Source organism: Watersipora subatra, chromosome 1, assembly GCF_963576615.1.
Source record: "Watersipora subatra chromosome 1, tzWatSuba1.1, whole genome shotgun sequence".
NCBI classification, from domain to species: Eukaryota; Metazoa; Bryozoa; class Gymnolaemata; order Cheilostomatida; family Watersiporidae; genus Watersipora; species Watersipora subatra.
In genome coordinates, this window is record NC_088708.1 from 68,007,068 (window position 1) to 68,025,252 (window position 18,185).

The following is an 18,185-nucleotide window of genomic DNA, read 5'->3' on the forward strand; positions in this document are numbered from 1 at the left end:
TCGCAATCAAGATTCTGTGCATACGTTGTGTTTCAAACTTAGTTTCCAATAAGTCAAAATTGTCAATGTTTACACCAAGGCAATTCCTGTACAAGACAAGAGCTGGTCATTGAAGCACTTGCTATTACACAGACTACTGCGAGGTAGCAACTGCATTGTTGCTTGTCATATCCCATTGAATAAGAGTTTCTTCTCACACATATTTGCTGCGCTTCAGAATTCTGGTAGGCTTATATTTAATCCCTGTCATTGACTGACAGTTTCTAATATAACAAACATGAAACTTCGTGTGTAGTGAACCTGTAAGTTATTATACTCCCAAGTTCTAAAGGCCACTTTGCGGATATGTTAGCATTGCTCTGTTGAGAATTGTACTGACAGTTACATTAAATGGCAACAGAATAAGGATCCTTCTTATTTAATTAGGGAGCTTTCATGTTATGTATATCAATTGCGTAAAGATTATGAGCTATCGATGTGTAGGGAGACGACTCTTATACTCTAGAGACAATTGTTTGCGAGTGTTGATCAGGGAGAAGGAATTTATCTGTACTGGCTGGTAAGTTGCAAGTCACTCGCATGTTTAACTAATCCATCAGACTATCAGTGTAGTTAGATACTCCAGCTACCTGCATTATTTTAGATTACTCTGTTGGTATTTAACTAATTCATCAGATTATCAGTGAAGTTAGATACTCCGGCTACTTGAGTTTAGATTACTCCGTTGGTATTTAACTAATCCATCAGATTATCAGTGTAGTTAGATACTCTAGCTACCTGCATTATTTTAGATTACTCTGTTGGTATTTAACTAATTCATCGGATTATCAGTGTAGTTAGATACTCCAGCTACTTGAGTATAGATTACTCTGTTGGTATTTAACTAATCCATCAGAATATCAGTGTAGTTAAGCACTTTGATTACCTAAGTTTATATTGCTTTTCTGGTATAGTTTTATTTTTTTCTTATATGATGTGTACAATGGTCTTGCAATAAATTTGCCACCAATATTTTAATGGCCTTATGTAATAATTTTATTCCGAGTTTTATTTTCGAGCGACAGATTTTTATTAGCAGTGTTTGGAAAGATTGTAAGGTATAACTTTCTGCAATAAACATATCTTATTCACTTCTCGACAGCTTTTCTATCAAGGTGAGTAGTTTGAAAAGACCTGATATTGATTCATGAAGCTTTCTAGTCTCGAGAGGCTGTGCTGTTACTGAAGAGGTTAATGAGTGAACTTGTGGAAAGCTTCAATATCGTTGCTGAGCAATGCTGCCATATCTCTGATTTCTGTCAGCGAGGAGGTTCATTCCCGCTCTACCATATATACGGTAGTCAATATGGAAACAAATGAAGGAAATGCTGCAAAATCCTTTCTATTGGTTGTACCCAAAACTTCACCTTGTAATATTTTATATTTCATGGCAACTTTACCGAAAAATTAATGTCGACTATGCATTTATTGTAAAACATCTATTTGAATGCATGGTCATCTATTTTTCAACTCTTCTCTGATAGTGACGTTCCTTTAGAGGTATCGTTAAAATAAATGTGGCTTTTAAGAAGAGGTTTTACAATAAAATATATTAAAATTCTTGCCAAAATCGTAATGACCACACGTAAACACATTTACGAAGTCGCATATTTGGGTTGTACACATGGTCAAACGAACTCAGTGGCCCAATTCAATACCGCTTGATAATACCAAAACTTGTATTTAATTCTCCACTAGTTTTCATTTTGATAGCTTTTCCTATAATAATGCTCCATGCAATGCTGTTCAACTTTCTATGTAGTAAGCAATTTGCATACTCCAGGAAATGCTGGCAAGTGTGAACCCTCTGCAGCATGCATTATCAGTTCGTAGCCTTGCCGTCGTCTTGGATTTGTGACTTAGTAGTCGACTCCCATAGGATATGTGATCAGGAACTCGCAAGTCAAGCGGCAGCGATGTTTTGTAAGGAGCTCATGCTCAAGTATTGTGGCAGCAGCTCGTATCAGCAGCTGTTGTCAGATATAAATTGTAAGGTAGCCGATCAATATAAGCAGTCATATAAAAGTCACATTTAATATGTTCGACTTGTGTTGGTGATGTTCATTCGAGTGGCTGCCTGACACCTCTCTGAGCAGAGCTTATCCCGGTGGGTCTCTTACACATTCTCTGGCAACTCTGTGTTCTGAGTACCACTTTATTACCGGAGAAGCGTCGGTTTGTTTCTTAGCCTACGATAGCAGTAAATTGATATGAATTACCTGGTTATGTGTTTGTAACATAATAGATATATTATCATTTTTATAAAACATTATTATTGCTTTATCTAGTTGAATAACCTTTACTAATTCAATGTTAATCACTTTTCATTGCATCGGATGTGGCAGTAGACATAGATAGACTTTGCCTTGAATTGCTGACAGCCGATATGTCTAGACAACATTGTTAAGAAGATAATCTTATGCGTCAGAACTAGTCTAAAAATTGTGTGCAAAAAGTTTGCTTAAAATATGATTTACTATATAATGCTAAGGCGTTTATGCTGCCAAAACATCGTAACACTATTCTTGAACGGTGTTGATTGTCAAATAACTGGCATTTCTGTAACTTCATATGCCAAGCAGAGCCGGAATCTGAAGTGTCATAAAAGCTCCTGTCAATGGCTCTCATTTTAGAGTATGTAGATTGACACACGTAATGCTATTTAGACAAGATGATCTGATTGCATCATAAACTATTTTTGATAGAATAGTTTTATGACTGGTACCAATATCTCGCATCATATTCTATGTTCAGCAGAGAGGTCTAGCCCTAGCTATCATATTCTACGTTCAGCAGAGAGGTCTAGCCCTAGCTATCATATACTATGTTCAACAGAGAGGTCAAACCCTAGCTATGCGGGGTGCCATTGTATTACCTTCCATAATCGGTATTGGCTGGCATTGGTATTGGCTGCAGAAGGGGCTCTAAGGTAAAAACTGATTACCATGGTTACCGTTGGGAGAAAACCGAAACGCTTTGCATTGTGGTTTGCTTTTTATGCTTTGCTTGGTGTCTGGGGGTGTGCCTTATCTTATCCATGCCTGATTGTGATATTCTAAATAAAACTGTCTTATACATGTATATAGGTTAGACAGGATATTCATTTTCATGTAAGAACCTTGTTCAGAGTCATATAAGCATTGTAGAATGTGCTACACTTATGCTACACTTGTGTTACACTTTGGTTACACTTGTGTTACACTTATGTTATACTTATGTTATAGTTATGTTATGCTTATGTTACACTTATGTTATACTTATGTTATACGTACGTTATACCTATGTTATACTTATATTATACTTATGTTATACTTATGCTATACTCATGCAATACTTATGTTACAGTTATGTTATAGTTATGTTATACTTTTGTTATAGTGATATTTTTGCTTGACAACTACAGCCACATATTTTTAGTTAGCAATTACATGCATGCTAGCACACCGAATACATTTTTTCCAAAGACATACATCTAGCAAATTAGGAGGATTAGTGTTAAATTTAGCTGTTTAGCACAAACTGCAAAAGATGTGCTTGCAGATGTAAACTCGCTTCACATGGTAAGAAGATCTATTTAGGGTGGACAGAGGTAGAGATGAGAGTTAAGCCATGCATCTCATCAACGCTTTTATAATGTACTGTTTTACATTCTCTCTATTGTGTTAGTTGGTTCTTAGACAGTTTGCAAGCTCATGTTGACAGTTGCCAAATCATAGTTGACAGTTGCCAAATAATAGCTGACAGTTGCCAAATCATAGCTGACAGTTGCCAAATCATAGTTGACAGTTGCCAAATCATAGTTCACAGTTGCCAAATCCTAGTTGACAGTTGCCAAATCCTAGTTGACAGTTGCCAAATCATAGTAACAAATATTGCTGTGTGCTTGGTTAGTAGTCCGGCCTTCGGGAATATTTTCAATTAATTTGCATTTATAATCTAGTGAAACGCATATGAGAGTACTCTGTGTTGATTGGATGTTGCCAAGCAAACACTTAATATAGTAACAAGTATTGCTATGAATATAGCTTCGTGGACACACACTTACTCCACTGTGACAGGTAGAAGATTTTCACTCCCCTCTTTTCTCAAAAATATTTGCTATTAGTTCTGAGTTAGAGACCAACAGTAAGCAGATGTGTGCTACTCATTTATTTGATTAAAATGTAATTCATCGTAATAATATTATGTAAAAGTTATTGAAAACACTGCTAAATAATGTTCATGCTGATCAGAATTTACACAAAAATTTCCCTCCTTATTTTATTATTCACTTTATGTTATATTGCTATATAAATTAATTGAAAAGATTAACTGGTTTTTGAGCCAAGATTGCATTTTTTATTTTTTTTAAAATTTCCCGTCTCTCTGACCTTTCTTCAATTAAATGAAATAATTTTCAATGCACTTTAGATAACACAAAAGATTTCATCAAAGACAAACAAATTCAAGCTTCTGAATCTAAGGCTATGAGTTTTTGAAACAAGTTCTAGGGGCAAACAACATTCTGCATCTTAGAAATAATCATTGTGTTTGGAGTGCCTGACTTTTGTTGGTTCCCATTCATCAGCATCTATTCTCATCTAAAATACTTCATGCTAAATTTTGGGATGAGTCCATGTTTGCTGAGCCTAAAATAACATAGGACAACACAGAGAGTGATTGACAGCAATACAGACACAAATATGATATGTCATTGATAAAACAGACTGACACCTTGTTAGTATTATGGATGAACTTAAATTTTTATGTATTGAAGAAGAGATGCATATATGAACAATTTTTAGCAATTTCTAAACAGCCATCTATTTAGTGCTTAGAGAAAAAGATGGCTAAACCTTCTCTATGTTATTAAATTCAATACAGTGGAAGCGCTCTTTATAATAGTTTTTGAAAATGTGGAGAAATCAGCTAATAAGTTAAAAAAAACCAACAAAATATATATTACTGAACAATTCTTGATGAAAACATATATAAGGATATTAATAGTAAAAGAATAAGTTTAGCTGCAGACCAGAGTTTGTATAAAAGAGCAGCAATGCTGGCAGCTTTAAAAAAATGAACACAGACTTTTGAATATCACTTTGAAGTGCAAAACAAATCTACAGTAAAGCGTACTTTAGTCTGGCTGTATACTTTTATTCATTATAACCACACTTGTGCAAAGCTTTCCAATTAATTTTAGTAGTTATCCGCTGTCTGGTTCTTTCACAGACTGTCCAATAGCGCCTCTATTTGAACCACAGCCATTAGGTAATTTCATTGTGTTCTTAGAAGTTGAGGTCTTTTGTTCATTTGACGCAAACTTTTGATTAAATAGATTGATTTTTAAATCTGTATCTTTTGTTGTATCTCAGTGGTACTGGCATTAGAAGCAATATGAAAACTCTTTAATATCCTCTAGAAAAATGGATCCGCTGCCGGCTATAAATGAGATGAGCAGACGAAAGATTCTGCCATTGAAAGACAACGCACCTCCTATACGTCGACAGACCATCACTCATACCAGTGAAATGCAGAGAAGGTCTGAGCGAGTTATGGGCCTCCGGCATCGCCAGTCTCAAAACATGAGCATCTCTGGCAGCAAGTCGTATCACACTCTCAATCAGCGGGCCATGAGCTTTTCTGTGTGAGTACGATTTATCAGATTATTAGCCAAGTTGGACTTTGGTGATTGTCACACCCTGTGATAGTTGAATGACAAAAAAAGTTTACAAAATAAATTGATGAGGTGGTGCGAAAACGTTTAAAAATGGAACCTTTTTACAGGTTTGAACTCAGTTACAGTGCCCAGCGTGTTTTATCGTTTACTGACCATGCTATGTTGGTCACAACTTTCATTTCTGCATCAATATTCAACTTTTATGGCACTGGAATGCCTTTTCTTTTTTGAGAAGACAAAAAGGATGTTGTTTTATCTCATTATGTTCTATTCTTCTTTTTATACTCTTCCCATAAAAGTTGGGAGTTGTCACTCCCTTTTTTCCTATTTAGTTGAATAATATTATTGCATTTCACTTGTAAGAGTCAACTGAATCATTTACTGAAGGATAAATCAATAACTTTATATTACATAACTTCTGCTGAATTTGTTGCCGTAATATAACGTAAATATAATCTTTCGTAAACTCAGTTGACGGTTGATAACTACCTACTGCAGCACTGACTACAAACTGTACCGGGCAAAATTAGCTTAAAAAGTAACACTGATTTTTTGAGACATAAAATATATCATAATCTCATCAAATAGTTTTTAATTCCTATTGAATGACAACGTTCTAAAAGAATTTGGGACAATTTGGGAGACTTCGAATGCGAATTATAACACAATACATTTCTAGTGCGTGTTATGGAATAGCTCAGTCTATTGAATAGGCTAAACTGATGTGACACAAGCTGTCACTTGTTGGTTTAAATGCTGCCAGTTTTATGAAATTGAATGATACTTTTTTGTTTTTGTAAGACATCTGCAGTATATAAGAAAAGTTAGTTATAAATTGGAGTTGTCTTCTTGTCTACAAATAGAAACTTGTAAAATGAATACGAGGAATATTTATAAATGTGTAAGCTTGAAGTGTCATAGACCGACTCATGGTAGCCATATAAGAACATTAGCTGGTGAGCAATTAGAATTGCTAAGTTTGTGTCCTCATACAGCTTTGTGTGCAGACGTGATAATTATATACCAACATCGAAAGTGCTAATATCCTGTATTTTATTTGTTAAGGCACAGGTTACCAACAGCAAAGCTAATTTCATACTAAAGTTAAAATCTTTTTTGCATGTTTAAATTTCGCATTTAATTTTTCATAGAAGAGAATTGCTTGTGACTACTTGGTTTCACTCAAATTTCTAGAGCATTAACAAATCACCAACTGTCAGAAAAATTTCCCTTTTGGTATCATTTCATTTGCAATGTATATTGACTTAGTAAACCAACTGCTAAGAGAACTTCTCATGCTTAAAGCATTTACTACAGAAAGACAGGGTGTAGGCGGGCCAATAATTCCATGTCACCAAATATCCCCTCATGGTTATATAAGTACCTCACCACTGTCGACACAGCTCTGTGGGCTCTGAAGGTGCACATTCCATAACATTTATTTGCAATAGTGTACATCTATAAACAAACAAACAAACTGCTCGGCGTTGCACGGGTATTAAAAATCTGCTTATAAGCAGTGATAGGTAATGTAGTTGCCTGCCACTTGCCATTAGCCTGGCACATTGCCAATGACTAATTTGAGTAAGCTAGTGTATAATGCTAAACTTACTAATAAGAGCCATGAGAGCAAGCATAAAATGACGTTAGAGAGCGATATGCGTATTTTCACCCACAAAACGACATATATCGCCCAATGAAACCATTGATCTTGCATAGCTCAATGGTTTAGCATATCGTCTGAGGAGTTGGAGGTTCCGAGATCAAATCTTCTGAGATATGGATTCTTCATTCCAAGATTTTAATAGCTATAGCTGTACACACAGAATCACGAACAAACTTTGATATATATATATAAATTGTTTCCTCACCCCGGTTAATCCATATGGGTGGTAATTTCTGCTCTAACTCGGGTCTCCTACCAGAGACCTGGGGGTTACCTCAAGATCTTAGCTGTTCCCAATAGCACACTTTTCTGCAACTCACCTGAGTTGATTGCTGTCGGTATCTGGGCAAGCCACATTTTATGCGCCTGTGTTGTTGCGCCCAGTGCCCCAATGACTACTTGAATTACAGTTGTTCTTACACCCCAGCATTTTTTCTAATATATATATGTATACATTTTAAAAGTCAACTTTGTATCAGCTTCTTCAAGAAGAGCTTTAAAGTAACTTATGTAATGAAATATTATTTGAGCTATTAATATTACAGTACAATAAACATTTGTGCCAAGAATATAAGGGTTAAGTAAGATTTTGGTACATTTATTACTAGGATGGATAGACCCATGTATTAAAGATGATCAAATAATGTATTAAAAATACAATGCCCTTAGCTAACAAGCTTTTGAGGTATAACACGACATTACATAGTTTAAATGTTAGAATTTAACAAATACTTTTTGTTCTAAAAAATAAATATGTCTTTAATTGTAGCTCATTTATTAGGCTCATTGATATCGTACTTAATATCTTCAGTAAAATATCAATGCTAGCAATAACTATCATCCTTCAAAAGCAAAATGCTACAATCTCTCAAGTTACATCTTAATAACTGATCCAAAGATTTCATTTGCACCATTTTTGACTCACATTGAACCTCCCGTCTAGTCATGTATGACAATTACCATAAAATACATGTTGTGGACATTTTTAATAACCATTAGCAGAAAAAATATACTCATTAAAAACGATCAACAAATAGAATAAATAAATAAATTTAACTTACGTGAAGAAAGAATACGTCAGATCAAAATTTCTATTTTAAAACTTTGCCATAGCTCTTGTGGTTTGAAAACAAGAATACTTTAATTTCCTTATGAGGCGATTCAATTGTTATGATTACCATGACACATTATCATGCTTTGCACGACCAAAACTTGTTATTACTTACGCTTGGTTTTCGCTTTGTTACAGTGCAGTACTTTTTCCCAAAACATAGACAAAATAGTATGCTAACACCGTTGCTAATAGTATGCTAAAACTGTTGCTAATAGTATGCTAACACTGTTGCTAATAGTATGCTAAAACTGTTGCTAATAGTATGCTAACACTGTTGCTAATAGTATGCTAACACTGTTGCTAATAGTATGCTAACACTGTTGCTAATAGTATGCTAACACTGTTGCTAATAGTATGCTAAAACTGTTGCTAATAGTATGCTAACACTGTTGCTAATAGTATGCTAACACTGTTGCTAATAGTATGCTAACACTGTTGCTAATAGTATGCTAACACTGTTGCTAATAGTATGCTAACACTGTTGCTAATAGTATGTTAACACTGTTGCTAATAGTATGCTAACACTGTTGCTAATAGTATGCTAACACTGTTGCTAATAGTATGTTAACACTGTTGCTAATAGTATGCTAACACTGTTGCTAATAGTATGCTAACACTGTTGCTAATAGTATGCTAACACTGTTGCTAATAGTATGCTAACACTGTTGCTAATAGTATGCTAACACTGTTGCTAATAGTATGCTAACACTGTTGCTAATAGTATGCTAACACTGTTGCTAATAGTATGCTAACACTGTTGCTAATAGTATGCTAACACTGTTGCTTGAAGAAAAGCCATATATTTACACTAGTTCGTCTCTCTCAGTTGACAGATTTACTGAATAATCAACAAGTGGTATGTTGATCATTCATGTGGCTAGCATACAAGTTATCAATATAGCTAGCATGTTGATCATTCATGTAACTAGCAAATCAGTCATACTAGGAGCTACTATATTAGTCATATATGTAGCTAGCACGTTAGTCATTCATGTGGCTAACATCTGAGTCATCCTTGGAGTGTGTTCGTCATTCATGTAGCTAACATATGAGTCATCCTTGGAGTGTGTTAGTCATTCATGTGGCTAACATATGAGTCATCCTTGGAGTGTGTTAGTCATTCACGTGGCTAACATATGAGTCATCCTTGGAGTGTGTTCGTCATTCATGTAGCTAACATATGAGTCATCCTTGGAGTGTGTTAGTCATTCATGTGGCTAACATATGAGTCATCCTTGGAGTGTGTTAGTCATTCACGTGGCTACCATTTAAATCATTTATGTACTTAATGCTTTAGTCTCGCCTGTAGCTAGCATTTTAGCTTTCTTTGCATATAGCTTATTAGTTATGCATATAGATATTGCAAGTAGTTATGCAAGTGCAAGTAGTCATTTAGGTTTCGCTGTCGTTATGTAATTATTCAATTCATAAGACAATCTTGTTTGTAGGTCACTCCCTATGTCAGTATTCTGTAGATGGCTTATTATATTTCATACTACTATAATCCAAAGCAGCTCTTATCTCCGTAATTCACTTCAATTCTAAGAGAAACTTTATCTATAATTTCTATGAATTAAATCTGTTGTTTTATGTATAGCCATCGATTCTACACACTAACTAGTCTTTAGGGAGTTAGCAATTGGCCCAAGCAACAGAGTGGCAGCTGACTATGGGTGGGGTCTTACTACGATTAAATCCAGGGCTAAGTTAAAATTTATCTATAACTATAAAAAACAGTCAGAGAGCAACTACACCCATGTTTTAACATTTAAGTTTTAAAAAACTCCCTCCTTATCCGCTGCGCGTTCGTTCTTACGCAGAATACTGTCATCCACCCTTCATTTTAATGAATGAGTGTAGACTCAGCTATTTGTGAAAAGAGTAACAGCTGTGTGACGGTGCTGCCAGTGCATATGGTAGAAAGCAGCGGTGCACCGTTGAACCTCTCCATGCTATATTATTCATTATCAACTCATCAGTGCTGTTGCTCTCTATTCGTTACCAGCTTGTATTTGATTAACGCGTTGCAACTGAATGTGCGCATCTCGAAACTCGTCTGGTGATTCGCTAGTCAACGGGCAGTGCTAGCTGGTAGAGCGTGACACACTCATCCATACCGCTTAAATTCTCGTTACCTGTTGCATCTTTGGATGTATATCTCGGCTGAGGACTCGGAGTAACTGCCAGAGACAAGATCTCATTAGTCACAGGATATTGCTCAAAGGATGAGGATACAAGGATTTACGTAGTTCGCTCACCTCCAGAGCCATACAATCTCTTCTGCACACTGATAGACATCTTGAGATTGTATCCACCTCGCCTTGCAAAACAACACCATGGTGACTCATCAGCACTCATAAAAAACTTGCAGATTTCTTCGTTTGCTCGCATCTCGTGTGGTTGTTCTCTGTATCGCTCTTCGTTCCATAACTTCACTTTAACTCATGGTTAGTCGAAGAGATTCTAGAATGACATTAAAGGAAAAGTGGGATGCGCTGTTGCATCGTGTGGTCGGAGGATTAAATAACTGGATTAACCACGCTGACCTTGAGAATGCTCCCAGAGTTGTCATAACGCAGTGAGTTTTTCTATCTCTTCTTATTGCACCTGTCATCAACTCCATTATGTTATTTGTGGGATGCAGATGGGTTGTGGGTCACACTCAATCTATCCTACACACACTTCTTAATATAATCATGCTGTTCATGCGAAAGAAAAATGAGTGAACTCAATAGGATGCTGGTTGGAATTGCAAACCATCTCAAGGGATGGAGAATCAGATAACTAAGTTATACAGGACTGGTGTTGTTATGGACATACAAACTGTATTTAGGAAATTTCGAATAGATTGCACTCATATTACATACCGAAATACCATTGACAGGTTTTGTAAAGTGTCTGACACAATGAACTGTTTACAATATTAAAGATTCCATCAATTAAGACATGTAAGGTAGACCCTCTAGCTGGTGTTCCAATGTTTTTGATGCAGAATGCAGACTCAAGGACCTAAACTAGATAAGTTAAATTCCCATTTGATAGGTTCTCAAGCTTCTTGCTAAAACAAAACACTTTGCCCAATGGAACTTTATGGTTGGTAGAGAACTACCAGAGTAATATAAAATAGGCCAAAAAAACCAAAATACCCTAAGACACGTTTATTTCGCTAGTATTTAGTTTCGTGAGCAGCACACAGAGTAAAATTTCGCTGCAACTTAATTTTGCGGCTCTGATGAGTGCGAAAACATAGTGATGTGAAAATAAATGCAGTATAACAAACAGATTAGATTCCTCAGGTCCAGTTCGCTAGTGAGAAAAAAATTTCAATTTGGAACTAGTTTGTATTTGTGAACTGCAGGTAGAAATGTGTGGACTAGATCGATAATTCAATTTGATCGTTTGCTGCAATTTGTTTCTTGGACTATCAATGACTTCTAGGTCCTTCTATAGGCCGATATTGTGAATATCAATAAACAAAGCTATTTAATTTCGCGTTTTCGCTCGTTCGTTATGATAGTTTAGTTTCGCTCATGAAATTTTCGCGAGAGGATGACTCCGCGAAAACGCAAAAGTTGGATGAGGCGAATACATAAGTGTCCTAGGGTAACTAATGTTTATGCCCACCTTGTCATGTCTGCTCTTGGCATGAGCAGACATGACAAGGTGCAGCGTGCTAGACCATAGCTGCAAGTGATTATCTGTGGTCAGAGTAAAGACGGAAGGGCTAGAAGTGGTCCTTACCAACCTCTAAGCTAATTAATTCTCTCCTCTCTGCGTCAACAACCACTCCTTCTTTTACCAACCATCTCTCTCTCTACCTAAGTTGTCTCCTCACAAACGAAGACAAGAACAAGAACGGTGCTTCCTTTTCTTTTTCTGTTTCACTAACTTCTGTTTTACATATATAGATACCGTAGTAGCCGTAAAGCTATGATATATCGGTATGTAACTATGTATCCTTGAAATATTTTAGTCCAATGAATGCAAAAGTAATGCGTGCACCTTCATGTTAGTAGTTTTAACCAGACAGCAGGTGGACTTAACCAATCTGCATAGATGTCACTGAGCTTTTGGGGACATCTTATGACACTGGCATTTGGCTCAATTGTTGAACCAGCTTGTAAAAATCTGTCTAATGTTGTGAATCCTCAAACTACACCGCAGCTAAAATTTGAAATAATTTATTTCGTAAAGTCATTAGATGCTGAAGACATCTTGTTAGTTTTCCTGTACCACTGTTATTGTGAGATGGCAGTGCCTGATTAGAAAAGTTATCTCTATATTGGTCTGGTCCTTGATGGCATTAGGAAAACCATGCAGTCAACACAATTGGTGAACCGCAGTAGCAGTTGTTTACAAGTGGCTTCTCCAACCCCCAAAAAGAAAATTAGGCCACCCTTATGCATCTATAGTTTGCTAAAATAGCGATGGATGGTACCGAAATTAAAGATATGTAGCAATAGTACCAGGAACACTGAAAATCATTCTTTTTGATAGCCTACTGTCCCCCGGCAAGTCTATCAGAAGTTGTGTGATCAGGGCAGTCTTGACTAGGTTATCGACCTGAGTCTTATCTAAAATAGAGGTTTCACCAAAAATCACCATATAAGGCCTGATCTGAATGTCTTTTCTTTGTAACAGCTAATATAAATATAGGACAATGACCTGGCTAAAAGTAGTGTCAGCTGGGCTTGCTGTGTGAAGCTGATGGGCAGGTGTGTTATTAAGGAGATACGACGCTGTCCAACGCTTCAATCTCTACCACAAATATCAATACAGATATTTTTGGTTTAAAGATGCCTGTCATAAATTAGCAACTTGAGCTATGAATAGACATCTTGTCAGAGATGCCGCTGGCATAATTAATCTTGTTATATATATATATATGTGAGTGTGTCTTTTGCTTGCCATACCAATCACATACCTTATTCTCTTGAATAGAGCATGACATCTTTGTCTCTACATCTAAGAGTTTGTTAAAAGCCTTTACTTGCTAGTTTTATCTGCATATATCTGCAGCTCTCGTGTTTTTATGTAGAGATCTTTTTAGTTAGCAGTTCAGTAGCCTAACTGAATATATATATATTTATATATATTTATTTGTGTTTATTTACATATATAGTTAATATAAATATATAATGTAAGTATTTTGAACAAAAACGCCTGACAAGCGACACTGCAAAACAGATTTTTAATGAAAAAAAATCGACTTTGGAGGTAAGTTTTAATCTATATAAGCTATATACATGTATATAAAAAATACATAGTAATAGTTATGTAAAATAGTTGTATTTATCTTGCAGCTACTGGCAGCCTCATGACTTCTCCTGTCAATCTTCAGGCTACTATTAGTAGCAACCTGAAGATTGACAAAAGAAGTCAGGAAACTGCCAGTAGCTGCTAGTTAAGTACATGTACAATTATTTTACATAACTATTACTATCTGCTCCAATGTCTTGTAGAGCTCTCTTATTTTAGTATTGCTTTACTGTATTATTTTATATTATAGTAGCACCCTAGTTGTAATTCAAAAAATTCATATGTATATACATAAAATTTCTGTGAAATAAAATAATAATACGGTAATATGTAGAAAGAAATTATATATATACATTTTTAGTTTATCTACCATTTTTAAATGACAAGTATAAACGCTACCATAACAGTGGATAGAAATGTAGAAACTAACGCTAACCACCATAACATAGATGATTTTAGGCTAGACCCAGAAAATACTTACTGGGGTTAAACCAAAATGAACTGATGAATCTTTGTGTGAACCCAGCAAAACCAGCCAACTTTTCTCTAAAATGTCACTATTTACCTACAAATATCACCAACTCCTTTGGAAAGAACTTGTCACTGTTATTATTTTCCTAACAAGATTGGCCTTTTTTAATTATTACTAAACTAATAAACTAACTAATCAAACTTAAAAATTGAAAGAAATTTATTTTTTGCGGATTGTGTAATTGTCATATCTAGCTATTGGAAGTAGAGAAGCCATTGATAATACATCCCTTTAATAAGCACCCACTGTGGTCAAAATTATGTGTTGCGATATCTTATCACACAAGATTCTGCTGTGCTCTACAGATGTGTTAAAGACAATATTGTTTGCCTCAAACCGGGGAACTGAGATTCTATTCTCTAAACAATTCCTATAATAATAATAAAATAATAATAATAAAATAATATAGTAGGATAAGCAAAAAATCATAAGCTTGAAGGATAGGTGCTATTATTCATGTTATGTTACATGAGATTTGGTGAAAGCATGCTCAGGGTTATAAGACATGTAATCTAAAGATATAACAGCCTTCCTCAAAAAGGTCAACACCTAATCAGCAATGTTTTGCCACTAAGATGATATGAGGAAGCTGACTACAACCATCATAATATAATGATAACTGCAATCGTTTGAAAAATGCTAGAGAAAATCATCTTTAAGGCGGATCAATAACAAGGCGGGCCACAGAAATTTTAATAACTGGAAATGTTGGGGAATAATCTCAGAACCAGTAGCTGGATTCTCTTACCATTCGATGGAAATCCCATTAGTTCTGAGGGATTCCGATATATCTAAAGCCTTTCAAAGAGTCTGAACAAACTTGTTTAGATTAAATAGATTTTTGAGATACATCAACTAAATAGGTCATACAACATCAATCTGCTGTTAATAGTCTCAATTATATAAATTTAAAAAATTAAGAGAGAAAGTATAAATATAAAGATACAGCGACCAATTTCTTTTGGACTGTTCAAATGCACAATTGGATTTTTGCCTATAAATACAGGATATTATGCAAAATGTAATTTATGGTGTCAATAAGCAAAAGCACCAAACTACTACTACTATTACTACTACTACTACTACTATTACTACTACTACTACTAGTACTACTATTACTACTACTACTATTATTACTACTACTATTATTACTACTGTTACTACTACTACTATTACTACTACTACTACTACTAGTACTACTATTACTACTACTACTATTATTACTACTACTATTATTACTATTATTACTACTGTTACTACTACTACTACTACTACTACTACTACTACTACTACTACTACTACTGCTACTACCACTACTACTACTACTACTATTACTACTACTAATACTACTACTACTACTACTACTATTACTACTATTACTACTATTACTATTACTACTACTATTACTACTACTACTATTACTACTACTACTACTATTACTACTACTATTACTACTACTACTATTACTACGACTACTATTATAATTACTACTACCACCACTACTACTACGACTACCATTACTACTACTGCTACTATTACTACTATTACTACTTCTGTTATAACAACTACCACTATTATTATCACTACTAATACTACTACAATCATTACCACAACATGTATTACCACCACTACTAATACTAATGTTGCTGCTGCTTTGAGTAAATTCTCTACAGAAGAGAGTAACTATGGACATGCAACTAATAGCAACTCAGTGAATATATTACACTATAATGCTGTCGCAATAGGTAGATTAACTAATGTTTCCAAGCGCTGAAAAAGAATAGAGCTGTATGCTATTGCTGTGACTACATCTATTGCCGTGTCTACATCTATTGCTGTGTCTACGCATGGAAGATATTTTCAGCTAATCTGCTGCTAATTAGGTAATACGCCTAATTAGTTCATTCCGGGTTGTTCTTTACAAGCCTAAAGGTTTGTGAACAAAATTACCACTAATCACATCTAATACAACAACGTTGTACCATCTGTCTGTTCATGAACTCCTCCTAAGCTGTTCAAGAGACACGCAATCCTGTATATTCTCAGACTATGTCTATGTGATGTAATATATTTGAAGTAAAATATATATTGAATTGAAAGATGTATATTTGAATTGAAAGATATATATTGAATTGAATTGAAAGATATATAATAAATTGAAAGATATATATTGAATTGAAAGGTGTGTATTTAAATTTAATTAAGAATTACACAATTAATTTTTGAATTTAGAAGAAATAAGCCCCAACAGATTTGAAGTGTTTTTTTCTCGTACATATCTCACAATAAATAAAAACTTAGTCTCAAATGATATTACATTTTAAATTTACATTTAAAATAATTATATTTGGCAAAAATGCTTACAGATTTAAAAAAGTGATGAATTTCAAGCTTTGTGCTATAATAATAATATGCATTTACATATTTAACAAAAAAAAACTTTTTTACATTGTTTGCAAAAACTGCTCACAAATTTTTTGTTTTGCTCTACATGTAGACTTGAATAGTGTTAAAATATTTTTACTTTGGAGATGCATGCATCAATAAAGCCTGGTTCCAATATCGATTGCCAGACTACGGCGGTAACTTGCACAGCAACACGCTCGCGACGCTAGGCTCGGCGGCTTCTGTTCATATATAAGCTGCATCACTAAACATAATCGCATAATCACATACAATGTTCTCTCACCATGCCGTTTCGATAATGCTAATCTTCACCAGTCCTGTACAGTACATTTTGGGAAGGTTTTGCCTGCGGCTCTTCGCAAAATTTGAACAGCGCTAAACGGTTGCGTTGTCGTCGGCAACTACCGGCGGTTCTTGGCGTTACCCGGTGAGTATATGTTCCCATTTCACTGCTAATAGCCTGCGGTGCTGGCGCCCGTGCTTTGCGACGTATATGGGAACCAGGCTTTAAAAAAACAATTCTATTACAAATAGAAAGATGTGATAAGTGTTAAGTTGTAAGTAGTTTGTTTGGCTTTTTACAAAAATACAGTCTCTAGCAACCTAAACAGCTCAGTTTCTGTCAAGTCGAAGGCTTGTTATCAAGTGTAAACAAAATAATCTGTATTGTGTTTGACTAAATTTGTCTGAGTTCATGATATAACACACTATATTCCATTTGCTAAAATTCATAGATTGTTCCAAAGATCTACTAGAAAATTAAAAGTATTTTAGAAAGTTTTGAAAGTTATAAAAAATTCCCAAAATCACTGCTTCCCTTGTAGGATTCATAGACTACTAGAATATAAAAGTAACGTAAATTAGATTTATGTAACTACATAAAACTACCACAATATGTAACTTTGTACAACTACCACAATATGTAACTTTGTACAACTACCACAATATGTAACTTTGTACAACTACCACAATATGTAACTTCGTAAAACTACCATAATATATAACTTCGTAAAACTGCCAAAATATGTAATTTCGTAAAACTACCACAATATGTAACTTTGTAAAACTATCAGAATATGTAACAGATTAAAGGTGACGCTACATAAAAGTGTCACAAAAGCTGTACGCTACTTGTAATAACATTCTCATACGCTGGTTTAATGTCAAAACCATTTTTAGATTTGTCTCCCTTGGTTTACCATCTAATCCGCTGACTATTCATCTTACTGCTCTAACACAATGCAGAAGTAGTGGGTTGTATTTGGATACAATAACTAAGGTTTAATTTGATGGGCTTTCTATAAAACAAAGTTTGGTTTTATGGTTACACTAGTCCTCAAATAACTACTGCTTTGCTATTTGTTTCGCAGTCTTCTTAGTAAAACAACTTTTTTATCAATTCTCGCACATTTGTATAGAAATTCCTGTTTACTAACTTAATGGTAGCAAATGAAGGTTTTATATATAATATACTAAAGCCAATGACAAAAACTCCAGTATATGTACAATT

General features: G+C 34.8%; 1 protein-coding gene across 3 annotated transcripts in view; it reads left to right on the forward strand.

Moving 5' to 3' along the window:
- Window positions 1–10,890: 10,890 nt before the first annotated feature.
- The window catches only part of LOC137394436 (3',5'-cyclic-AMP phosphodiesterase 4C-like), a 96,547-nt gene continuing 89,252 nt past the window's right edge, over window positions 10,891–18,185 (forward strand). For all 3 annotated transcript variants that reach the window (XM_068081157.1, XM_068081165.1, XM_068081175.1), the window contains exon 1: window positions 10,891–11,056. In XM_068081157.1, coding sequence (XP_067937258.1) covers window positions 10,923–11,056 — 134 coding nt within the window. In that variant the 5' untranslated portion in view covers window positions 10,891–10,922. The remainder of the gene's footprint in view (window positions 11,057–18,185) is intronic.